This window comes from Danio rerio, chromosome 10 (genome assembly GCF_049306965.1).
Source record: "Danio rerio strain Tuebingen ecotype United States chromosome 10, GRCz12tu, whole genome shotgun sequence".
NCBI classification, from domain to species: Eukaryota; Metazoa; Chordata; class Actinopteri; order Cypriniformes; family Danionidae; genus Danio; species Danio rerio.
Window position 1 is genome coordinate 24586722 of NC_133185.1, and position 27525 is coordinate 24614246.

At 35.8% G+C, this 27525-nt stretch overlaps 2 protein-coding genes across 4 annotated transcripts in view; one reads left to right on the top strand and one right to left on the bottom strand.

Annotated features, from left to right (window-relative positions):
- LOC141376343 (uncharacterized) overlaps positions 1-27525 on the top strand; it is a 254500-nt gene that overhangs the window by 16806 nt on the left and 210169 nt on the right. The gene's annotated exons all lie outside the window — the stretch shown is intronic.
- Positions 1-27525, bottom strand: part of gfra2b (GDNF family receptor alpha 2b) — a 90957-nt gene that overhangs the window by 9240 nt on the left and 54192 nt on the right. For both annotated transcript variants that reach the window (XM_688234.9, XM_073914626.1), the window contains exons 4-7: positions 22904-23288; positions 4247-4356; positions 3291-3431; positions 2888-3075 (exon numbers count right to left, since the gene is read on the bottom strand). In XM_688234.9, coding sequence (XP_693326.5) covers positions 2888-3075; positions 3291-3431; positions 4247-4356; positions 22904-23288 — 824 coding nt within the window. The remainder of the gene's footprint in view (positions 1-2887; positions 3076-3290; positions 3432-4246; positions 4357-22903; positions 23289-27525) is intronic.

Consider the following 27525-nt stretch of genomic DNA (forward strand, 5'->3'; position numbering starts at 1 on the left):
CAATTTATTATTATTATTTTTTTTAAATTGTTGCAAATTTATTAAAAATAAAAAACCTGAAATATCAAATGTACATAAGTGTTCACAGCCTTTGGCTAAAGCTCTAAATTGATCTCAGGTACATTCTGTTCTCTCTGATCATTCTTGAGATGTTTCAGCAGCTTAATGGGAGTTCATCTGTAGTAAATTCAGTTAATTGGACATTATTTGAAAGGCCATACACCTGTTTAAATAAGGTCCCAGGATTTGACAGTGCATGTCAAAGCACAAACCGAGCATGAATACAAAGGAACTGTCTAAACCTCTGTGATAGGAGGCACGAGGCTGGGGAAGGTTACAGAAAAATGTCTGTTGCTCTGAAAGTTCCAATGAGCACTGTGGCCTCAAGTTTTTTGGAACCACTAGGACTCTTCTTATAGCTGGCCGGCCATTTAAGTTGTGTGATCGGGGGAGAAGGTCCTTAGTCAGGGAGGTGGTCAATACCTCTGGTCACTCTGTCTGAACTCCAGTGTTCTTCTGTGGAGAAAGGAGAACTTTACAGAAGAACAACCATCTGTGCAGCAATCCACCAATCAGGCCTGTATGGTAGAGTGGCCAGATAGAAGCCACTCCCTGCCTGGAATTTGTCAAAAGGCATCTGAAGGACTCTCAGACCGTAAGAAACAAAATTCTCTTGTCTGATAAAACTAAAATTGAACTCTTTGGAGGGAATGCCAGACGTTACTTTTGGAGAAAACCAGGTACCACTCATCACCAGACTAGTTCCATCCCTACAGTGAACCATGGTGGTGGCAACATCATGCAGTGGGGATGTTTTTCAGCAGCAGGAACTGGATGACTAGTCGGGAGCGAGGGAAAGATGAATACAGCAATGTACAGAGACATCCTGAATGAAAACCTGCTTCAGAGAGCTCTTGACCTCAGACTGGGGCGACGTTTCATCTTCCAGCAGGACAATGACCTAAAGCATACTGCAAAAATATCAATAGAGTACTTTTACAACAACTCGTTGAATGTCCTTGAGTTGTGAGCCAGAGCCCAGACCTAAATCCTATTGAATATCTCTGGAGAGATCTGAATATGGCCCCCATCCAACCTGCTAGACCTTGAGAGGTACTGCAAAGAGGAATGGGTAAAAATTCTTGACAAGTGTGCCAAGCTTGTGGCCTCATATTCAAAAAGACTTGAGGCTGTAATTGCTGCCAAAGTTGCATCAACAAAGTATTGAGCAAAGGCTGTAAATACCTATGTACTTGTGATGCCAGAGATGCCTCAGTAGGACATACTCAGTTTGTCCAATTTAGTCAAGATCTCAGATTGTCACTACTGGTGTCCCACACAGTTCCGTACTGGTTCCACTCCTGTTTATCATATATCTATTGCCTCTTAGTCACATTTTCAGTACATACGACAAACAAATGTACTGCTTTGCTGATAAAACTCAACTGTACCTGTCCACTCATCCTTCCAGTTTTTCTCCTCCTTCAGCATTGAGCAGATGTTTAGCTGAAATAAAAATCTGGCTTTTAGCTAACTTTTTAAAATTAAATAGCCAAAAAACTGAGACCCTACTCATTGGGACTAAAAGTGTTTTAAATAAAGCTGATAATTTTACAATAGACATTGATAGTAGCACAATTCTTCCCTCTGTGCAGGTGGAGTTTAGGAGTCATCTTGGATAGCATACTCTCATTTGAAGGTCACATCAATAATATTATTCGTACTGCATACTTCCACCTGCGTAATATTACTCTTCTCTACCTTTTTCTTACAACTAATAACACAGCAATTCTCATCCATGCATTAATTACTTCACATCTTGACTACTGTAATGCACTTCTCTCTGGGCTTCCTTCTATAAACTTCTACTATAAACTCCAACTGGTTCAGAACCAAGCAGCTCGTGTCATCTCTAGGAGTTCATCTCATGAGCATGTCACACCACTTCTCTATCTGCTTTACTGGTTTTTGGTAAAGTTTCCTATGGATTTTAAAACATTACTCCAATTTTCAAGAAACTTCATAATCTTGCTCCTCAATATCTCGCTTAGCTTTTTCATATTTTAACCCCTATTCGCACTCCTAGATCACCCAACTCTTTCTCCCTGGTGCCACCTCGCACTTGATTAGGCACAATGGAAGACAGATCTTTTATCTTTATGGCTCCTCAGCTATGGAACTAGCTTCCCCTGGATCTAAGGAGCAGTGATAGTCGTGACACTTTTAAATCTCATGTAGAGAGAGACCCATCGATTTGGGCTTTTAATAAAGTAAACAACTTGAATAAAAATGACATGGAATATATTATAAAATATTATAAGAGTATTATAAGAATATGGAATACATTATAAAAATAAACCTGTAGCAACGGTTTAAAAGCATCCTAATACTGTGGTTAAAGCATAACACAAGGCAAAATAATGTTATGATTGCAAAGTATAGTATAAATGAGTGAATGAAATTTGGATATTCAGCCATGTTGTTGCTGTCGTGTAGTTAACCGCTCATTTAGATACTTTTCGTCTACAGTTTTTGAATATATATCTTCAGGCAGCTGACTTTCATTATTTAGGCAGTTTTCAGAAGTGAATGCTTGATGTTTTTTCCTCTACACTGCCTGTTTTTTACATTTGGATAGACGATCAGAAAGCTCCACCCGTCTCACCTCATTGGATGAGTTGTTACTGATCAGGCTGGCCTGATTAGCAAGCAAGAAAAGCTATGTTTTGAAAAGACCTCACCATTTACATTTTGCAAGTGAAATCAACCAGCAAATAATTGACTTTTAAAGTAGTTTTTTTTTAAATGTAGATTTTTTTTTTGGTATGGAGTGACTCAATAGTCGTGCAAATCAATATAATGAACGATAAAGAAATTGCACACCCACCTGAAGGTTAGCACATGTGGAGAAAACGCATGCACTGTCTATTTGCTTGACATCATTTGAGTTGATGACATGTTTGGTGATGATAGCCGGTTGCAGATTGGTCCGTACTGATGGGACTGCCGACTGAGACTCTGTGATGGGAACTAGACCTGCATCGGTGCCATAACCGAAAGCTTGGATAGCATTTCCTGCACACCGAAACACACACACACACATATGCAAATTAAGACATATGCACAGAAAGCCACAAAATGTTCATCTGGGAAAAATAAACCCTCTGCAAAAGAGACCACATATCCGTAAGACATAGCATGTCTCATTAATGTGCTATTTAGGTTAAGCCCAAAGGATGGCTATTGAGGCCGTGAACCGTGAGGTTACGTGAGGTTTTATCTGCACTTACTCAGGCAAGTGTTCTCTCTGAAGTCTCGCAGGAAGGCCTCGCACTCAGCTTCGTGATTTCCACTGCCTCGACAGCCACACCAAGGGGATATGGTGATGTTGGTGTGGCTCGCATCCACATAGTTTGGAGTCACATCTGATCCTGTAAGGGCCAAGGGTAGAGATCCTCGTAAATATTCATGAGATGGGAACATGTTGGTTTATAGATCCCGCTGTCTGGAGTATAATGTGCTGTTTGGCTCAGTATAATGGCCAGAGGTTGTTGGTCTGCTCTCGTTTACAGATATATTTGTTCACAGCGTGACCCTGGATTTTCTAAGCCACTAGAAGGTAAAAGGCTAAAAAGATGCAATTAAATAATTTTCTCTGATGATTTGCAGGCTTAATTTACACTGTAGAAGTAGTTATTGCTTAAAAAGGATAAATAAAATAATACATTTGTGCAAATTAAGAAGCAATTGGGTACAATACAGTTCTTGTTTAACTTGTAAACATGTGTGGTACTAATACTAAACTTTTTGCATTTTCAATGTTTATTCCATTTGCTCTGTTTTCTGTGTTTAAAGAATTTTATATATACAATATAATTAGTTATAAAATTATTTTCTATTTATTTTTAGCTATGGAAAATTGGTGGTTATTTTATATTATATATTATAATATTATTTTATTATTATATATTATATATATTTATATTGTACTACATACTCTAAGTATTCCTATTAGGGGGAAAAGGCATCATATTAGGGGATCCTTGGCTTCAAAACATTTTAATACCCCTTGCTTTCATCTTTTCCCCTGCCCTTTCTAATCTTTCTTAAAAGTAAAATCCCTGATGCATTTCTAATTAAAGCAGCTAAAGAAGACAAAATACATGTTCCAAACAGTCAGTCCATTAAAATGCAATTTCAAATTCTTATTATTTCCATGCAGCAGATTTTTCCCATAATCACTCACCAATGAGTCCAACGTAGGACACCAGACAACCGTGGTAGTTATCATTAGGACAGCTTGTTATTGAATGCGGTGTCGTCTGGCAATTCATGTGAAAGTCTGCCAGCCTGGATCTAGTCCAAAAAAACAAAACAAATTATAGAATTTAAGAGGCCCGAAACATTTTTAGCACATTTGACTGAATAGGATTTACATGCACGCTTGAATAACCCTACTAGTCTATCTATATTTATAAATCACAATTACGACACGCAGCGCTGTATGAAGCACCGATTGCCATAAACTCAAATAACCACCGTCTGTATTATCGCTGGAAAAGGTCCTCCAAGAGTCAAACGCCTTTTGATCAAGCTGTAAGTGAAGATTTATTCCCAGTTATTTACTGCCGGCATTGCATCCACTATCATCAGCGCGCAAATATGCAATACAGAAACAATATGCTGCAGTGAATGTGCAATATGAGACGCATTCTGTCAGGCCTAACTGGTGTCTATTGGGGTTCCAATTCAAGGCCATTTTCTGCTCGACTCCGTGTGGTATTTCTCCAACTCAAGCAATCTGCCTCAAACAGCCTCTTCCTAGGGGGTTGTGTGCATTCAGAAGCAGATTGCTCCGAGCACTAGATCTGAGGTGGGCAGGGGGTCACATTAGTACTTATTCCTGAGTATGAACTCTCTCCCCTAGCACTTTGCACACACATAAAGTCTGAATAATAGCACGCTACTGCCTTCCCTCAAATAACATGAGCGAGATGGAGATCTCAGATTCGGTGCCCTCTTCCGAGACCCTGATTAATAGTGAATCATCCTACACGGCTGCATGAACCCTTGGCTCACCGTCTCAGCTTTGGTGTGAATATTAACCGCAGCGTTCTTGCAGTAGGGTCCACAGGTGGTGCCTGCTGGGTGTTTACCTCTCAGAACAAAGAGTGGTATCTGCATTGTTCTCATGGGCACTGGCTGAAAAGGTCATCCTTTCTACTCGGCTTTATTGACATGGAAATGGATGTTCCTCTGATGCTTTTTGTGCAGTATTTTCACCCCGAGCTTTATCTCTAGATAAGAGCAACCGTGACTCACAGTAAAAAAGGCGAAAGCAGCAAGGTGTGTAAAATCAGCAATCAAGGAGTGGCGCCCGCTGATGAGACTGCAATTCAAAGTGGACCGCTCGGAAAGGGCGAACTGAAGTGCTTCTGAATTATGGCACTAGCAGTTCAAAGATATTACTCAATTATTTAAATTCCCAACTACAGTACATCATAGCTCCATTTTCCAGAGCTGGGGTATGAGACATTGCTAACATAGTGTAACTAGTGGAGAGAGCAGAGGACTGTCACATGGGGTCAGTTCTAACACCGCCAGTTTAGCATGCACGGGGAACAACAATTTCACAAAATTTGATATTGTATAAGCCCAACCAATTCTGAACAGTTAGATATAGGCATATGTATGCCCACTAGTTCTACTCAGTTCTTACAGCATGTTTTAACTTCGAAGTGAAGACATGGACACTAACAAGGTCACATACAGCCTCTAGCACAGAGATGTCCAAACCTGCTGCTGAAGGGCTACTGTCCTACAGATTTACCAGCTTCAAAACACTTGCCTGAAAGCTTCTAGTCAGTCTGAAGGCTTTGATTAGCTAGCCGGGTGTATTTAATTAGGGTAGGAGATAAACTCTGAGGGACACTGGTCCTGCAGGGACATATTTGGACACCCCTACTCTAGCATCTGTCACTAGTGAACCCCGAGGCCAGGCAAGTGTTGGTTTACATGCCAATTTCTCTAGCTGGCCTTACACTGATCCCACAAAATTCACTCCCATCCAGATCCCAGCACGTGTAACCCCTTCAATTCTACTCGACCCTCTACAGAAGGGATTCAAACTGGCAGGTCTGGCATGAGAGGCAGGCACACCAACCAAAGCATTAAAAATTTCAGACCATCCTAGCATCTGTCACAACGTGCCTCTTAAGGCAAGGAAAGCTAAGTTTATTAACACAGAATAGCTGACCTCCATTATATTCAACAGGTCATGGGTCTAATGTAACTTCCCTGATTCAACTTGGTCTGCCTAGAGCTGGATTCAAACTGGTGATTCTGGCGTGGGAAGCAGGCACACTAACAAGGATGCTGAAGACCACAGCCTCTAGCGTCTGTCTTCTTGAGATCAGGGGTGTGAGGATTAATCACACAGCTCTTACTGGCTGACTTGTTTTACATATATGTTGAAGTTTAAAAGTGTCCGGTCAGTAACAATTATTTTTGGAGAAATTATGATCACAAAAAAAGATTTTGTGTAATTAAAGCTTTATTAAAAACAGATCTTCTATGGGGGGGCCACATTTTTGTCCAGTCATTTCATTTCATTTGTTCAATCCTATATCTTCCAGTCAACTCTGATATCTGTGCACACAATAGTGAGAGTTAGATACGTGATTTTTGTAGTAGACCAAGCCATGGAGTGTTTGGGTAGAAGAGGGAGACAAATTAAGATTCAGTTACATAAGTGCAAACCAAAAATCGAGCATTTGCCAAATTACAGAGACAGATAATGGGGTTGGCAGTGGTTTGTACAAGATTTCGATCAAAATTGGGTGTCACGATTTGCTGCCTTGATTGTTTGAATCAGGACCCCAAACAGGCAGTTAGTTCTCATCAGAAGTAAGGTAAACATCAAGTTAAAAGTAGTCCTGAGGTGTTGGACCTTGAATTGAAAGTGGTCTACTTTTACCCATTGAGGCATGCCTTCACTTTTATAGACTTGTAAGAGCTCTGTTTGTGATGTTCGAGCAAAAAACTTGACACCTAAAATGGATGTTCATAAAAGGTGGTTAAAAACCTATGCTTTAAAGCCCTGCTATTTTTGCAGGGCTGCTAAGTAATACTAGAAACTGCATCCTTCTTTCATCAAAGAACCCCACTCCTCCATTTTTAACATGTATTGTTAAGCACAACTGTATTAAGCAGCACAACTATTTTCATTTATAAAACAGTAATGCTAATTTGTAATAAAGGTTAAAGTATTGCATTTTGTGTCTTGTTAAGCGGAAAAAAAACAACTTAAATGTTTTTGAAAATATGGTAACAAAAAATACAGACACAAAGACATAGAAAAAAGATTTCTGCCTTTTTTCCACTTTAAGTTTTTCCTCAGCTTCATATTTATTTCATATATTTTTTGTATAATTTTAAACTAGCATCTGTTTAAGTCATTTTAAGGGCACTAAAGAAAAGTTTAATGTGAATTCAGCATGTCACCTCACTTACTTCAAGCTCTATGCAGAGATCATGAATATTCTATCAGTCCACCATCATGATTCAACCCCATGAACTTAGACAGTCATGTCCCGAAGCAGATACGTGAAGCATGCAGACGTGACAGTAAATACACTTGAAAAAAAAAAAGTGAATGTTCACTTTTTTTAATCCTTAATGACCTCTTTCTACTGCATTTAACTAAGAAAACAATTTAATTCCTGGAATCCAATATATTTAAGTCTGTTTACTGGCCATTCATTTGAATTAATTTGATTAAATTCATATTTACTATACTACCAAGCATAAAATGATTTATCGGTTTTCAAAATACTTTCCCATAAGTCATTGTTCAAGCAAACAGAAACCCTTCCTTCAAACACACACTATTGGTTGAGTTTTTGCTGTGGCAAACTCAGAGAGTAACGTTGAAAGTAGAGCTGCACAATATATTTTGATTGAGTATCAATGTCGCAATGTGTGTATTCGCAATAGTCACATGGTGGGATTTGATTATTTATTAAAAATTAAAATAACAATATCATTTTTATATTATTGTACAAAATTGTTTGATTGTTGGATTTTTGTTTTTAAATACTGTTAGACTCTGCATCTTCATATTTTATGCAGATGCACTGCATAGAAAAACATGTGATCACCCCAGTCAATCTAAATTATTTAAATCTTTTTAAATAGAGCTATTCAAATTATCTGGTGAAATTATATTCATATTGCAATATCTATCGCAAAACAAAATATCACAATGTCAGATTGTTCCAATATCATGCAGCCCTAGTTGAAAACACACTACAGAGATACTTGTTTTATATACTGCAATATTATATATTCACATCCAAACAACATCTCATGTCCTTTAATTTGGATGAAATATTTTTTTTAGGTTATATGACAACTTTTTAATTGTTTAAATGATCCACTTGACACTGGCAATTGAACTAAAAACACTTCATATACACTATTTTTTATGGAAACTATTTTATAACATATACAATATTTTTTATGGAAATGGGTATATTTTCATTGAAAACAGCAAACAATATCCTCTAAAATACAAAGCTGCTTGAGCTCTTAATAATTCCTACAAAATGACAAATATTCATTGTATGTCTGCATAGTAAGTTTATTTTAAAGGCAAACATGGGCTGTCTTCTTTTTTAGTTTTGGGTTTTATCAAACCAGGAACATAATAACGACTCTTGCCTAAATTAATGAATCCCTCAGTGGACCTGATGATTTACATTGTTAATTATATTCTGGCTGGCTGAATTAAGCAGAAGGGTGGTAGATGTGTAAATGAAATGCCCCTGGTAACAAGTTTGCAGGGCCGGGGTGTTAAACCGTCATCATCAGCATTAACTTTACCCGCTCCCCTCAGGAGACATCACAAGGCCTGGAATGTCATTTAGGGACATCTCTAAACAGATGTCACCGTATCGCTGCCAAACATCATGCGCAGAAATAAACCAATCACTTCATCTCTTGAGTTAGTCAGACCAGTGGCCACTCTCAGATGATGAACATGAAGGGTTACAGAATAATAATAGCAGGGTTTAGTTTTTCAGTTCTCTTGGAAACCACTGACTTGAAAGCAACACTGCAATAAAAGTGTTTGTGTTTTGTCTTATTTCTAGGCCAAATATCTAAAAATTCTTGAATAATGAAACATTTTCTATTTAATTATCTTGTTTTAAAAAAAAAAGTCAAAATTAAATGTGGAGTTCCTCAAAATAAACAAACTATCTGACTTAATATCACTTCATTTCGAATTTATCTTCTAGAAAACAAGACATTAATGATTACTTGTTTAGAAAATGCTCTTTGCTGTAATATTTTTAAGATATTTGGACTACAACCAAAGTCAAACAACAGAAAATAATTCTGCTGATTAAATTATTTTCTGTCATATATTATTTTATATTATATTAGATATCTGATATTAGATATGTCATATATTATTATTTTGCTGTCATATATTTGGTTAAATTTGTCTAGATAATGTACAGTAGGGCTGCACGATATAAAAAAAATTGACAATGCGATATTTTTCTTTTTCTCTGCGATATAATATAATATATTGCGATATAATTCCACCAGATGACTTAAATAACTCTTTTTGCAAAGGCTTTAGACTGATTGGGATGTTTTTATAGAGGAGTAAAATGTAAATATATATTTATGAAATCAGAAAGTCAGTTACAGAAATTGAATAATCAAATGTAAATTAACAACGTAGAGTCTTCATCATACTGTATAAATTATTCAATTAAATAAATCTTTATTAAACTTCTTTATACTCTATTAAAATGCTTTGAACTTTCTTAAATGCTTACATAGACAGAGGCCTTAAAAACAAACGCAGATATTTAACATTTATTGTGCTTAAATTCTGCAGAGCCTCCCCAAATCTCATGTGTTTTGACCTGTGGTTCCTGGTCATCTATCCTAACACAACACCGCATATCTTGCAATGTGACTATTGCGGACAAACACATTGCGATATTGATGCTGAATCGATGCCCTAATGTACAGTGTGTGTAAAAATGAATCATTTTATGGTATGTAGTAATTTATAGTGGACACCACACGCTTCACTATATCCCATCAAAAAGCAAGTTTAACATTTTTTTTTTTATCATAGTTCTCCACAGTAGGGTAACATTGAGAAATGTTATGAGTTATGGCTTTTCCATGACATCATGTATTTAACTAAAATGACAAGCAGTGATTAGTAGGGAAACAACATGTAGATATATAGCTTATGTTGATATATGATCAATAATGACATTAGAATTAAGGGGTCAAAATCATATAATCTGACCCAGTGACTCATAACAGATACTAATATTGTGGTCTGAAAATGCCAGCAGTCCTAAATGACCGTCGTTTATCTGACTAAAAAAAAAACGGTTCCGATTGTATGAACAAATTGTCTCTGCTAAATCCAGCTTATGCTGGCAGGTATTTTTGGAACAAGGTAGCTGGTATCTAGCTAGTCATTAGTAAGTGTAAGCTGCTCATTAGCTTGTTGACCATCGACATGGTCCAAAATCTTGGCAACCTTGAGCTGTTAGGGTTAGGGTTTGACAATTTGCTAGAGGGTTTGTTGATGGTCTTAGACAAACTTATACTATATAACACAAACATTTAGAGCAAATATGGGCAGATGTTTTAGTTATTTTCAGACACACGAGTAGTCTTTATGCAGACAGACATCTACTGTTGATGTCAGAAATATTAGCCCCCCTTTTGACTTTTATTTTCTTTTTTAAACATTTCCCAAATGATGTTTAACAGAGCAAGGAAATTTTCACAGTATGTCTGATAATATTTATGCTTCTGGAGAAAGTCTTATTTGTTTTATTCCGGCTTGAATAAAAACATTTTAATTTTTTTGAAATCATTTTAAGGTCAAAATTATTAGCCACTTTAAGCATTTTTTTTCAATACAGAACAAACCTTCGTTATACAATAACTTGCCTAATTAGCCTAACCTGCCTAGTTAACCTAATTAACCTAGTTAAGACTTTAAATGTCACTTTAAGATGTATAAAAGTGTCTTGAAAAAATATCTAGTCAAATATAATGTACTGTCATCATGGCAAAGATAAAATAAATCTGTTATTAAAAATGAGTTATTAAAACTATTATGTTCAGAAATGTGCTAAAAAATTCTCTCCCTAAAACAGAAATTGGGGAAAAAATAAACATGGGGGCTTATAATTCAGGGGGCTAATAATCCTAACTTCAACTGTAAATTTGTAAAAAATGACATGATCAGTTAGTCATGACAACACATGTTTATAGTTCATTGTAACTTACTGTATTAAATTAAGTTAATCATGTTCTAACTAACTAATTTTTAGAAGTTACGCAAACTGTTTGAAGTCAGTTTAATGCAATAGGTTCAAAGAACTTGTTGATCTACCTTAAATAATTAAGGCAACCACAATTTTTGTATAGTGTGCAGTGGCCTCGATAATAAATCATACATTTCTACATTTCTTCATTTCATACATCATTACTAATTGCAGCTAACTCACTAAAAAAATATTATATTTAAATGATTCTGTATATACCAATCAATACCATTATTATGGACTATCTAGTGCAGTGGTTCTCAAACTGTGGAACTTGTACTACTAGTGGCACGCAGGCTTCCTTCTAGTGGTACGTGGAGGAATCGCTGAATAATTAAACTTAAAAATGAACACACCTTTAACCCTTTAGCGCATACGATAACACCGTTGTGATCAGTAAATTGATTTTAATAGACTAAACTTTTTATTTTATTTTCAATTTTATAATGTTTGTTATGTATTCTATCATTTGAAACTAATTTCCTCCCCATATTTTTCACGGTTGTTGGGGGCATATATACCAATGTTGATAGGTATAACCCCTTGCTTTTTTTGACACACATAGCCTACTCTAACGTGTAGTAAACAGATCTAATTTCTAATTTAAATATGTAAATCCAATGCATGTATCTAAAATACAAGTTAATTTTTAGATTTCAAAGATATGCAAATAAGTCGTATATACATATAATTTAAAATGTATCAAAAAGAGTTTACATATGAATATGATGACATGGCCTATAATTATGAGGTTCAAGGAACATTTCTTCCCTTTAAATTATCTTTTCCTTTAAACTTTCCTGTAAATTATCGTAAATTACTGTTTTACGATAATACTTTACATTTAATTACGGCATTTTTATTTTTTTACTTTTTAATAACAGTGCCATTTTTAATCAACTTTTAAAAGCACATTTCAATTTAAACATTGACGTTTTATTTATTTTTACCTGTCTGCACAGCACAGTGTTAATTTTCAAACTATTTATAATGTTTAAAGTTGCTAACAATAATAATTATTCATGATAATGAGAAATAGTCTGTAATTACACCTACTACGCTACTGTATTTCAATACCAGTCATTATGATGGTACTTTGAGAGACAATTTTTTTTCTGAAGTGGTACTTGGTGAAAAAAGTTTGAGAACCACTGATCTAGTGCACATATTGTACTACCTGTATACTGAATAATCTCTCTATATATATCTGGAATAAGCAAATTCGGTAGAGTTTAGATCCAACCCTAATCAAACACACCTGCCCATAGCTTTCTAGTGGTTGTGAAGACAGTGATTACAAGAGCTCGTTCAGGTGTTTGATTAGTGTTGGAGCAAAACTCTGCAGGACACCGGCTCTCCACAACCGGAGTTTCCAATTTCTGATATATAATATCTTATTAGCAATTGTTTATTCCTGTATAAGAGCACTGACTTTAAGCTCTATGCAGGATTCCCATGCTTTCATCAACAGCATATTCAAAAACTTCCAACGACTTTTAAAGGACCATTAATTTTAAATCAAGCACTTTTGCAAGCCATACCCCATATGTAGTGCCACTAAAGTTCTTACTGTGCCTAATATTTCACTTGCACTTAAAATTTACAATAAAAAATGTCTTTTTTTATTTTCAAAAAGGTTTACTCTTTTAAAAATCCATGTTCAAAATGTGTTACTGGTGATATTCAAATGTGGTTTCTGAAATATTGTTAAAATGTGCATGATTTGTCAGTGTTATTGTGATAATGGACAAATGAAAAAAAAATGAAATAAACATTTTAATTTAATTTTGTTTTTGGCAATTAAGATGAATTATTAAAATAAAACCAACAAATTTAATTTCAGATTTAATTAAAACAAATTTCAAGGACCTACCAATTCCAAGGACCAAAAAATTTCAAGGACCTACCCACCTGTAAGTTTATTTTCCAGGCCTTGAACCCATCTATGCAATTAAACAATACTGTTATTTTGCTAGTTGTAGTAGTAGAATTATTAAAACTACAGTACCAAAATATCCAATAAATGTTTTCTCATTTAAAAAAAAAGGTAGTTAAGCATTCTCTATTGCAGTGTTTTCCAAAGTTGGCTTTGCAGGCCAATGAGGGGAGGGGAGGGTCGCGTAGGGATTTCCTAAAATCAAATAATTTTGACTAAATTATCAGAATTGACATATTTCATCCATAACCTACATAATATAAAAATAGCAGTTAATAATCACATTAAAAACAACATTTAAATAAAAAGCCATCAGCCTTTCAATTTTTTCCCCCATTAAATTGTGACCGCTGAGGAGATTATATTAAAGACACAGCAATAGTGTCAGAATTGGTTTTATGGCACCACATTAATCTTTACATTAAAACATTGAAAATAAATACAGGCCACAACTGAACGTGAAGGATGGTCTCCGAGTGGAGGTTTCTAAAATTACACCAGGATTAGACTTGGGCCTATTTGTGTGTGTGCACCATTGTTTGCAAGGTTTACTGTATAAGCACCAGTAATGCCGAGTTCAGACTGCATGATTTTCTAAGTTATCGTGTCATAGATGTTTTCACACTGCATGACTATCTAGGCTACCATTTTGTCGCTGCTTTGTTTACACTGCAGAATGGATCATCGACAGGGGCTGTCACATTGCATGACAACTACATCTCACAGCCAAAAACACGTAGTATATCTTTTGTCATTAACTACATAAGGAGAAAGAACCCTTTAAAGGGGTAGAAAATGTACATATTAACTCACCTGGATTTGAAGGGTATTAACAATTTCTCCTCAACTTTCTTTTTCAACTTTCTGTATGAAACGTCAAACAGACATGGGTGCTCTTGTCAAACCTCTACTAGTTTTTCCTCCATATCTTGGGTTCAAATAAACTGAGTGCTTTTAACTTCTTCCTCAACCTCCCGCTGGCCTTCAGGTACACACACAAGTGAATGCTGCTCTCTCATTGGCTGTAAGCGATCGGCGATGTTATTTTCAGTCAAAACTGGTTTCACAAGGCATGATTTGTATTACTGACAGCTCCAGATATTTAGCATGCCAAATATGTCACAGACATTGGCGACTCATCTGCGATTCCCTGAGATTGCGTCTTTGATTGTCACTCACGTGCACAAGCACCGATTTACCTGTGATTTCAGGCATTTGTCGGCGATTTTTCAAAATCTGTCAGTGAGTCAAAATCGAGCCTAAAATCATGCAGTCTGAACTCGGCAAAAAAGGATAGTGGGGGTCTTGGCATTGTTATTCTGGGGATTGCGGGCTAAAAAGTTTCTAGTGAATGCAAAAACAATGACAGCATGATGTTGCTTGTCATCATTAAGTATATCTGGCATAACCAATCAAAATATGTTTATAAATGACACTTTATCCATTATTTTGCATATTTCACATTCACAAATGTTATAATTACATATGGGCATTTGGCAGAAGCTTTAGAAAATGATTTATAGTCCATTCAAGACATAGTTTACCAAAATGCGTTTTCTGGTATCAAACCCATGATTGTTGTGCTACAAAACATTGCTCAGCCAATCAAGCTACACAGCTCTGAAATTTTAGCACTGATGATAGTGCATTATGTCTTATTTGTGGTAGGGGCACTGTATTAGTAAAAATTATTTTACAAAAAAAAGCGACAGATATAATAAGCCCTTCCTCAGCTGCGATTCATGGCAGTCATTCCCCTCATTTCCTAATTGGAGTGTTTATGACTGATGATTTGGGAACAGATGGTTAGGGTGTTCGTCCTTTTCACACTCTGGCCTCAGCCCAGCATGGATATCCGCAAACAATAGACAGCACACATTTGGACAAGCAAAGTATCAAGGCCAAATATTTCAGGCAGTGATTTTTAATGCTGTGTCTCTTTTTGTACATGAACATGGTCCTTCAAATGTTAATGTTACATGTCCATTCTGATACTTTAAGATATCATTTCAAGAACAATCTGTGATGATTTTATTCCTTGTTTTTTCTAACATCGAACACCACTTTATTTTTCTTTTTGGGGGGGCTTTAGCTCTTTGCATTACGGCATTCTTTTTAGAACTCTCAACTTTGTACCTATTTTTAATGTGATTTATTCCCCGTGAGTGCATGTGTGTGCATTTTTTTTCTGCTTGTGTGGTTAAATTAGCATCTTTTAAGAAGTCCAGGAGTCCAGCGGGATTCAGGACCATGACCATGAAGTCTAAGCAACAAGACCATGAATCATTCAAGCAGCTCCTGAAGGCACACTGAATCTAATATCCATGTCACCTGACTCGAATAAGAGTCTACTGCAGGCTTTTCAACATTTAAGCTTAAGCCAAAGCTTCATCTGCATGGTAGCTTACTCAAAATGCTTTTGGACACTGTCAAAAGCTCAGATTAATCTTACTTGTGTTCAGGTTTGAGATGGGAAAGCATCAAAGATGTGCATAATATAATTCAAAATAAACTATATACAATATTTAGCTCTCTATACGAGACCCATAAATATATACAACATCAAATATCAAACAAATATTCATCTTTGTATGTACAGTTGAAGTCAGAATTATTAGCCCCCTTTTCATTTTTTTTTTTCTTTTTTAAATATTTCCCAAAAGATGTTTAACAGAGTGAGGTAATTTTTGATATTTTTGTGAGTATTTCTGATAATATTTTTTTCTTCTGGAGAAAGTTTTATTTGTTTTATTTTGTCTAGAATAAAAGTAGTTTTTTAATATAAAAAAAAAAAACATTTTAAGGTCTAAATGATTAGCCTGTTTGAGCTAAGTTTTTCAATAGTCTACAGAACAAACCGTTGTTATACAATAACTTGCCTAATTACTCTAACCTGCCTATAGTTTACCTAATTAACCTAGTTAAGCCTTTAAATGTAACTTTAAGCTGTATAGAAGTGTCTTTAAAAAAATCTAGTCAAATATTATTTACTGTCATCATGGCAAAGATAAAATAAATCAGTTATTAGAAATGAGTTATTAAAATTATTATGCTTAGAAATGTGTTGAAAAAAATCTTCTCTCAGTTAAACAGAAATTGGGGAAAAAATAAGGAGGGAGGGCTAATAATTCTGACTTCAACTGTATACATACAACTCATTTTAATTTGATCATTGTTCATTGTAGATTAAACTACTTCCTTATTAATGAATATGCATTTATCTGGAATTACAGAGGGCACTCACTAAAATGCCATTCAGCATGCCAATAGATTATATACCAAGAAAGTACACTCACCGACCAATTGATTAGGTACACAAGACTAGTACAAGGTCGGATCCTCTTTTGCCTTCAGAACTGCCTTAAACCAGAACTGCCTTAAACCTTCATGGCATAGATTCAACAAGATACTGGAAATATTCCTCAGAGATTTTGATCCATATTGACATGATAGCATCACACATCCATCACATCCCAAAGGTGCTCTATTGGATTGAGTTCTGGTGACTGTGGAGGCCATTGGAGTACAGTGAACTCATTGTCATGTTTAAGAAATCAGTCTGAGATGATTCGCTCTTTATACTGCTGGAAGTAGCCATCAGAAGATTGGTACACTGTGGTTATAAAGGGATGGACATGGTCAGCAGCAATACTCAGGTAGGCTATGGCATTGACACAATGCTCAATTGGTATCAATGGGCTGAAAGTGTGCCAAGAAAATATCCCCCACACTATACACCACCACCACCAGCAGCCTAAACCATTGATACAAGGCAGGATGGACCCATGCTTTAATGTTGTTGATGCCAAATTCTGACTCTACCATCTGAATGTCGCAGCAGAAATTAAGACTCATCAGACCAGGCAACATTTTTCCAATCTTCTATTGTCCAATTTTGGTGAGCCTGTGCAAAATGTAGCCTCAGTTTCCTGTTCTTAGCTGACAGGAGTGGCAGCCGGTGTGGTCTTCTGCTGCTGTAGCCCATCCCCTTCAAGGTTGGTTGTGTTGTGTGTTCAGAAATGCTCTTCTTCGTACCTTAGTTGTAACAAGTGGTCAGTTGAGTTACTGTTGCCTTTCTATCAGCTTAAACCAGTCTGGACATTTTGCATTAAATATGCATCACCAAGCAGTTGGACAGGTGTACCTAATGAAGTGACCGGTGAGTGTATGTTGTTGAATTATGCAGTCACATACAAAAAAGAGGTTTTTGTACCATTGTACAAACCTCATTATTTGGTATCTCTGAAAACCCCAGGATGTCCTTATTACATTACAATACAATTACAAATAAAATGCCCCTCACAAAGGACAAAACGAGTGGCAGATTTGTGAAAACTTATTCAAGTCAGGGTAAACACTCGCATACGAATGCGTGTGTTTACTATATGCTCAGCCTGGCCACTTCACGGAGTGAGTTGTGTTGTTGGATGTCCTCCAGTCTCCTGCTATGGGAAAGGCAAGGTGATTTCTGGAGGCTGTGACAGATAGAAAGGGCAGCCAAAGTCCTCAGGTTGGCCTGGCAGGGGCCCTCACTTTTCTCTCAGTTCACACAACGTACGGCGTTTGAGGACAAAGGGTCTGGAGTCCAGTGGCCATAAATGTAATAAGAGGCCGAGTTAAGGAGGCATCAAGCAGGCTTGTTGAATACAAGATGGATAAAAATGTCACGCTTGCACACATTTTTCTCACCCCTGGTGGTTTCTTTTTGTGCATTTTGTATTGAGGTATTTTTTAGGGCAGCAAATTCAGCGATACAATTCTTATTTATTTGGTTTTGCGTAGATTCAGTTTGATTTAATATTGATGAGTTATTATTTAAAAGTTTAATAATGTTGGCTTTCCAGACATGGAAACCATATTTAAAAAAAAAAAATGCTGGCAATGGAAACACTCTTAATCAGCTACAATAATGAAATCTACATTATTAGTAGAGCCCACACAATTATTTTGGTTGTTTAAATTTAAGTAATAAACATTGTAGCATATTGCACATCAGTTTTGAAACATTTATTGTAGACAGAGTGACTGATTATAGGGCAGGCTTCTGTTGTTTCTAGTTGCACCATTCATGTTTGGTTTAGACACTGTATTCGCTCTTGCAGGCACAGCTTGCAGATTGCAGTGACAGCTACTGTCATGCTTACAACATGAAATACTTCCACAAATTAGACTTTTAATTTTGCACTGACATGAATTGGCTATTGTGAATCCCTTTTTTGGAGCTACTTATAAATGGTCACAACTTTAGGATTAGAAGAAAAATACATATAATATTTAACTGCTCTGATGGAAAGCACTCACATTAATAATAATTGATATTATTAATTTAAATTTAAGGTAACTGAATAAAAATAGTATATTTCTTTACTATTATAATTACCACGCAGTACAATATAAATCTCGCTAAACATGTCTAAACATATTTTTGACAATGTTGAATTATTTTAAAATTGGGAATTTGTCATTTTTGCTATTGAATCCCTAAATCCATGCTTCACGTAAAATGATTTGAAATGTCTTGAAACAGTCACAGTGATGTTTTGTGCCATGTGACTGACAGTTTGAAATGCACTCTAAATCAATGGTTCAAGACAAATGAAACACAAAGGTTTTAAAGCTTCATGTAGCAGTGTTTTAAAATAACCTCCGGATGCTCCGGTTTTCCCCATAGTCCAAAAACATGCGGTAAAGGTGAATTGGGTAGGCTAAATTGTCCGTTGTGCATGAGTGTGAATGAGTGTGTATAGATGTTTTTCAGAGATGGGTTGCAGCAGGAAGGGCATCCGCTGTAGAAAAACATATGCTGGATAAATTGGCGGTTCATTCTGCTGTGGCGACCCCAGATTATTAAAGGGACTAAGCCGAAAATAAAATAAATGATTGAATGAATGTTGTTATGGCGACATAATTGAAAAACTGGACATTCTAGGGCTGCACAATTTACCATTTCAGCATCAATATTGCCATGTGAGAATTTGGAATAGACACATTGCAGCATAAATGTGGAGTCAGGATTATAGACTAGTAAATGCTAGAGAGTTACAGTTAAAAAAAAAAAAAAAATCAAACATGATTATTGTTATAGTTTGCAAAATTTTTTTTTACAAAAATTTGCATGTACTTTTAATGTCTGTGACTGTGTAAGCATTTCAAGCCAGCTTTAAGCATTTGAGCATGACAATCTATATAGTTATTACCTTAAAGTAAGATTTATTTGATGGGTGTCATAGTATTTAGTGTGTTAGTGAAGATAGCATCCATGCTGCTAGTTACCACATCAAGGTCATTTGCATTTGCAGGTGCATTTGAAAACAGAATAGGATCAGGTAAGTTATTTGTGAATTTGTCTTTAGTGGACAAGACGATAGTTCTACCTGGGTGATATAACTGTGCAGATTCTCTAATTTTCTAACATTGCTAATTTCAGGCAAACACAGCTTGTATAGTAAGAGGTAGTAATCTGTTAAATCATCACCCTGTGGTATAATGTATACATCAATGACATCAATTCCATGAGACAAAACTAGATCTAATGTATGCTTAAAGCAATGCGTGGGACCTTCAACATTTTGCTAGAAAAGTTCAACAGATGCCCGATTTTGTTGGTTGAATCATAATTAACTGACAGAATATTTTGTAACTTGTTAAAGAGAATGTAAAATATGAGTTATATGCAGACAACAAAATGGGGATCTAAACCATCAGGTGTCTCAGAAATCATATCTGTATCCCTGAAAACTTGCTAGATGGATGATGCATTCAGTTGGTCTCCATTACATAACATTGAGTAACTCTAGTTAAGCAACTAATTGTTTTGGTAGTTTCATTAACTCAGCATGACTTCACAAAAAAATTTGTGAGGGCTGAAATGTATGGCTGCGAGTTTGGTTACAGAAAGCAGCTGCTTCTTCCCTAAATAACCAAAGTGTGTGTGAACACGACCATATTAAAGACTCAGATACAGATCTGCAGACTACTGTTGTATTATGCTGCTGTTTGAACATTGTGTAACATTTTTTCCTATTTCCTGCTGACAGAAATGACAACCTTCACCTTTAAGTTACAGGTATATAGTGTGGTTTTAAAAGAGTCGATCAAAAAGAACTGGACAACATAAATCAAACCACACATTATTTGTGTTTTTATTTAAAACATAAAGAAATAAATGTCATAATTTCATAAACAGCAGCAATGTGGCATTTAATTTAATTCAATCTTTATTACTCGTGATTCAGTTAATCTTTTTTTTCTGACCCCTAACTTCAAGTCCAAGTAAGAAGAGAAGTTTTTTTTTTTTCTCAGCGTCTTTCAAAGACAAGTTTGTGTTCAGGCGATCCCCTGTTAGTCCCAGGTGGCTTTTGATGAATGGCACATGAACTGGAGAGAACTGAGCACTGGCTTACAATAGAAGAGAATTATTTGACACACAGCCAATCAATTTCCTTGTAGTTCACCATACCAGGTTAATTAACAATCCCCGCTCAATAAAAACACCTATTCTCAATGTTGCTAATAGATTGTAAATGTTCACGGAGTGCGTGGTCGATCGATAGTTTTTGTAGTTGTGACATCAGGATATTAAGTGATAAAACAGGGTCAAGTAATTGCATGCTTGGATACACTGTTTGCTAATCAAACCCTATAGTCAAAGCGGGATTGCTACTAGCTATCAGTCATTGTACTGGTCAATAATAGCTTCTAATGGCTTATGTGTCCTTGACTATATAGATTACATATCCATTGCATTTGTAGTGGATTGCTTTTTGACCACCTATGGATTCAATCTCTACAGTGTTTTTGAGCAAATTTGTCTCCTGCTGATCCACTGTTTGTAATGTGTGTTGAAATTATGGATCACCTACTGATCGGACCTCTTTTCTGTTTCTGCTGTCCCTCTGATGATAGGTTGTAGTTTGTCAACTGTAAATAGAAAGCCTACTGTACAACAACTACTTCGAATACTAACAGTCAAATACAGTAAATTTCATATTTGTTCTTCAGGTCTTTGCACTGTTTACAAACAAAATGAGACAATTCTGAATAGATAACCAATTCAGGTTCTGATTAAATTATTTAGATTTATTTTATCTTTGCCATGATGACAGTACATACAATTTTACTAGATATTTTTCAACACACTAGTATTCAGCTTAAAGGGCAATTTAAAGTTACTGTATAACGATGGTTTTGTAGACCAAAAAAGAACAGAAAAGAAATATATATAGCTTAAGTGGGCTAATAATGTTGACTTAAAATGGCTTTTAAAAAAAATAAAGCAAATAAGACTTTCTTCAGAAGAAAAAAATATAATCGGAAATACTGTGAATTTTCCTTGCTTTGTTAAACATGATTTGGAAAATATTTAAAAGAGAAAAAAAGATGGGCTAATAATTCTGATTTAACTGTATAGAAATGTGTTAATCTTAAATTTTCTTAAATTAGTTAAATTTTCTTAAAGATCTATGTACAGAAAAGAAGTAAAGACATGTAACATATATTCAAGTATACAGATATTTTTTATTAATTTCCATGACTTTTGCAAAACTTTTTATATTTTTTTGTTTTTTTCAAAACTTTTCCAGGAAAAAGCCATGTCAAATTTATATGACTTTTCCAGGTTTTCCATGACTGTATGAACCCTGTATATAAACTTTTTTTTTTTTTTTTTTTACCAAACATAAAATCTAACTATTTCCCAATGGTGAAAGGCAAAGTACCAATCATGAATTCAACCTCAGCTACTATGAGAAGGTGGCAAAATTGTTTTCATAGGAGAATGTGCTTGCACAATCCAATATAAATATAATATACAACATTAGAGCCTAATTAGTGCCTCCAATGCCTAGACTGCCGCTCTACTCAAGAAGTTTGGCCAGAGGATGTTCGTGCCCAACTGAGCCTGGTTTCTCTCAATGTTTTTTTTTTTTTTTCCTTCACTTGCGTCAATTGGTGAAGTTTGTTACTTGCCACCATCGCCACTTGCTTGCTTGGTTTGGGACTTGTGGAGCTGCGCATCAATGGATTTTCTCCTAAGTGTTTGGACTTTCAACAGTAAAATTTAAATTACAAATTTAAATTACAAATTACACAGAACTAAACTGAACTTGAACAGGACTGATGCAGTTTCAATTCACTAGAGCTTCTGTTACACTGCTTTGACACAATCTACATTGTAAAAGCACTATAGGAATAAAGATAAATTGACTAGTAACTCTTCCTATTTTGCAACGTTAAGACAACTTAAACCATGTCTACTAAAAAATGTCATAGAGTAGTGCATAAGTATCCAATGTAGAACATGATATTCCATGAAGACGTTTAAGGTACAAACCAGGTTACATTTCTGGTTGAACTTTGCTTATCTTTATTGGTAGTCAATGCCTGTAGACTCAGAGATGACTGCATGAACCTAGACCATGAGGCAGTTGTAGCATCAGGTCAAATGTCACTGTCATTGTTAACTTCAAAAGCTTCATGGTGCATGCACATGTTTGATCTACTATCAAAATAATCATTGTCTGCAGCCTACAAAAAAAATTTACCTTTTCATTGATTTTCTGGTGCCGTGACCCGGACTGAATAACCTTACCTGCATAGCGGATCTGAACGACAGGTCCTCCTTAGTTCAAGGCAGTTGGGTTTTGACTTTTCCTCATACGAACACGCAGGCATGATGGTTTGCCGTCTGCGTTCAGCACATGCTTTATCCCGACAGGAGCAGAAGAGCAGTGGGTAGCTGAATTCTGTCTGTACACGGTCGAAGAACTGCCTTAGACCCCTGTGGCAGCGCTTTCGGTTGCAGGGTTCGTGAGCTTGTGAAATGGGAGCCGCAGGACTACAAGTGGCCAAGAGTGCAGTGCGTTGTTTCTTGCATGTGTCGTTGAGGTTGCAAGCCTTGGTGGCATCCAGACATGGGTTGCAGGGTTTGCCCGTGTCAAAACACAGATTTCCTTTTGCAGAAGCAGAGTCCATGGCTGTTGGCAGAGATAGAGGGAAACAGTGAGTGTCAGTATGCTTGGTTAACCAGAGACAAGTAAGAAGTATGCAATTAGATGTGTCTGCTCAGGCACACAGGCAGCACACTGCCAGGTTGCTTCAGCTTTTGGACCTGCAAATGTCACTGCACATGTATTTTTCTAATAAAGGTATCTTGCGAGACTTGTGTATGAACGTAATCAAGACAAGCGCATCCATCGAATATGACCCTAGCTTCATGTGCATCCTCCAAATTAGCCTCTTTTCACAACTCTGCTTGAAAACCATGACATATTATGACCTTTTCTGACTTTTTGATAAGAGCTAACATGGGCGCTAATGGCGTTTTTCATTTCAACATGCACAGGCGGCTTTATGGTAGTCAGGCTTTTGTCCTTTGAAGCATGTTTAATTAGATTTTACCCAATGAGAACTGCTGGATAAGCCATTGTTAGGAGTCTTGGGTGGTTCGTTGTGAAATAGCTTGTGCTTGTCATTTAGAAGATAGTCTCAGTTTTTTTCTGAGTTGAAATTATTGAGGTGGCTTTGTCATTGACATGCACCAGGCTGAGACTGGTCACAGTGGTATAACTGTGGTGAATCATTTAATTATCTACATTAGAAAACATTATGTGGGTTTTAATGCAATTTCTAGACAGGGTTGTTTAACTTTTTTTAATAATGAAGCTTTTAACTAAAGTTTATATGATCTCAAAACTGATCTCCGTATTTGTTTTTCTGTCAATTTATTTACCCCCAAAAGAGTTGCATCTCTTAAAAAAACAGTGTGAACAGTTTAGTCTGATTTTTGAACAGATTATTTTTTTGAATACCTTTTTGGAATCAATAGCATGCTGTGCAACAGTGTACATACAGTGGATGATGTCATAACAATGGTTCTTACCACTTTTAATTAAATAAAAAATAAATAAATGCTATAACACTGTGGTCCAATTTCATGATGACTTGTATGAGTAAAGTGTGACCAGTGTAGTTTTATTCTACATTGAAAAAATAATTTCAACCTGCCTTTTTTGTTGATTCAAATGCTGCAACACAACAATTGTAGTATGATTTCTGAGTGTTTGAGACTAGTGAATCAACAATATACAATATAAACTTGTAGTCCAATTTTCAAACAAATAAGTGAATTAGTTTTTAGTGAATTAGTATTAAATGTGATACACAATAACTTTCCACCTTGGTTGTGGGCTGCATGCTGTACACTTTTATGTGTCAAGAGTATTTAGCAATTTATTTATTTTTACTTTTAGAACTTTTGATATGAAAAGGCTGTTTAAATTGATTTTACATCAAAAAAGCATTTTGATATTGGTAAAGGTGTCTGCAACTTTTGTGAAGCATCAAATCAACATCATACTGTCCAAAACGTGTACATGATTGCATAAAATATTATTAATTTCCTTCAAAAAAAAAAACAAAAAACAATAATATTGGCCACATCTACTATCATATACAACTTGTACTATGGGTCGGTTCCTTAAAGTAGTATGTGTTTGTAAAATGTCCTTGCTACCAAATGTTCTCTTTGAACTCCTTGGGGAAAGAATACACCCTTGTTTTTGTACTTTTATTTTGGAGTGTAGATTGTGTAAACATTTTATTTTATTTTATTTATTTATTTTTTACTTTTATTTTATATATATTTATATAATATTCAAAAACTATTTTTCTCAGTGTATGTAATTTATAGGTTACTACTGTAAGAAAATATCAGCATTCGGTACATACTTTCAGTATTACCTTTGGAATTATCCTTGATAAATCGTCAATAGCCAAATCAAGCTAACTGAGTAATCAATGTACGAAGAACAGACCCCAGATTCTTTTTAATGAATTAAATTTTAGTCTAATAGAAGTCAGTTCATCACAGTGGTACATGATCATGTAACATAATTCAGCAGCAAATGATTCTAAAGACCCAATTTATTTGACTGAATCTTTAACATGCTGTGTACCGTGTATACTATCCGCATGAATTACGTTCGTAGCAGGAAAAGACTTTTGTTTGTAAACTATAATGATGAAGTCGCAGATTCGTGCTGTGAAACAGAGCAAAGCACAAGGGAAACATTTCATAGCTTGGTCAAACACTGCATTTTGTCTTGGGGATCTGGCAGCAGAGCCTTGGCCCCCGGAGGCCCCCTTTATCTGTAATGAGTGTGTGCGTCAAAATTGTGATTTAGTCTAAGCAGTGTGTGCTTGTTAAGCAGTCCTAACATCCTACCCCAAAGGAACAGCGGGCACATTTCCTCATGTTTCCAAAACTCATTATCTCATTTTGCATCTTCAAATGCACTGATAAAACTCACAGTTTGCAAAGGGCAAAACTGTTCAAGTGGAAAAAAAAAGAAATGCTCTCAAGCCCTGCCAGAAGTGATAAATATTCTTTGCATATAGGAACGCAATGGCCAATTAGCACTACGCCAGAGCTACCTTGTTATCTCTCTGACAGACAAGGTTTTTACAGTATCCACGGCTCAAAGCGCTTTCGTGCTGCGCGCTCGCACATGTTTTATTAAAGCTGAGGGAATCAGGCAGGGGCTTCAAAACAGATCTCGCTGAGGCCTCGCTTCTCACAAGGTCATGTAAGTGGAAAGTGTACCTGTCCGCTGATTGCCTCGGCAGCAAAAACACCCTTGCTCTCTTGCCAGTCAACAGCTTTCTCGGTAACTGAGGATGCCAAAGCAATCTTATGTCTTCTCCAGAAACCCACACATGTACTTAGAAGACCATTTTGTTTGTCAAAAACACATTCATCAAAACTATCAAATGAGTGATTCATTGAAATGCAAGCAATGTTTGAATGTATACAGTTAAATTTATTAGCCCCCTGTATATTTTCCCCAATTTCTGTTTAAAGGATAGAAGATTTGTTCAACACATTTCTAAACATAATAGTTTTAATAACTCATCTCTAATAACCGATTTATTTTTATCATATTTTGCCATAATGACAGTACATAATATTTCATTAGATATTTTTCAAGATACTAATATTCAGTTGAAAGTGCAATTTAATGGCTTAACTAGGTTTATTAGCAAGACAATATGTAGGTCCATCGCCAACTGGAAAAATGCTTAAGGCGGCTAATAATATTGATATTAAAATGTTTTTTTTTTTTTTAAATGCTGATTTTATTTTAGCTGAAATAAAACAAATAATAAAAAAAACATAGGAAACACTGTGAAAGATTCCATGCTCTGTTAAACATAATCTTGAGACTTATCTAAAAAAAGTAAAATTTTGTCCTCAACTGTATATGTTGCTTAGCTTTTTTATAATCAATATTATCTAATGCATTACCTCAAAATAAGATTAAGGCTAAATCTACAGATGCATCAACTGCATTTTACTTGTCTAATTCAGATTTTTGATATTGGCAACCTGTCAATACAGTGATTCCTTGCTATAACACAGTTCACCTTTCATGACCCCGCAGTTTTGTGAATTCATTTTAGTGCAATTTGACATTTGACTTTTTGAATGCTAGCAGCGTGACTGACATGCTGTACTGTTTGTTTGCAAGTTTTCTTTTCTTGTGCTAACCATCACATAAAAAAATGGACTTCTAGACAGGTAAAGGTAGATGTTACGCGAATGTAGGGAGCCATTATACAGAATAAATAAATCTTCGGTTCGTTACATAAAGAAGGAAGAAAATAACATAAGAACAACAACAGCAATACGTTTCAACTAAGATGCAAAAAGGGTAGTAGTTGTTCACAACAAGACCATCGTAAGCATGGAATCGGAAAAATTATAATGCCTGTCTAAGAAAACAGTATAAACCTTCAGCATATTTACCTTCAAGCTCTGCTTCAGTTGCTTGACGCATGTGTACGTGAAGGAGCTGGTGAGTGCCGACACACACACACATTATGAACATGTGAAAGTTTTCCTCTATATGTTTTCATATAAGTTGTTCACAATGCTTATCCATCAACGGAATTTGTGAAGTAGTTAAATGTGTAAACATTTAGCTGTGGGTCGCGCCTCTGCCTTTGGATTTTTCTGGGGGAAAGCAGCTGCATGAATGCTAAAACTTGAAATAAAAGTAAAAACTTCAACAAAAACTCGATTCCTTCAATGTAAATACAAGCACAGCCGTTTAGAGCTCATTTCTAGTCAATGATGTCAGAATTTACTGGTATTTTGCAATGGATGTGTAAATGGTCTCTTCCGGAAAAAATCTGGAATGTCTGTGTCTGTGT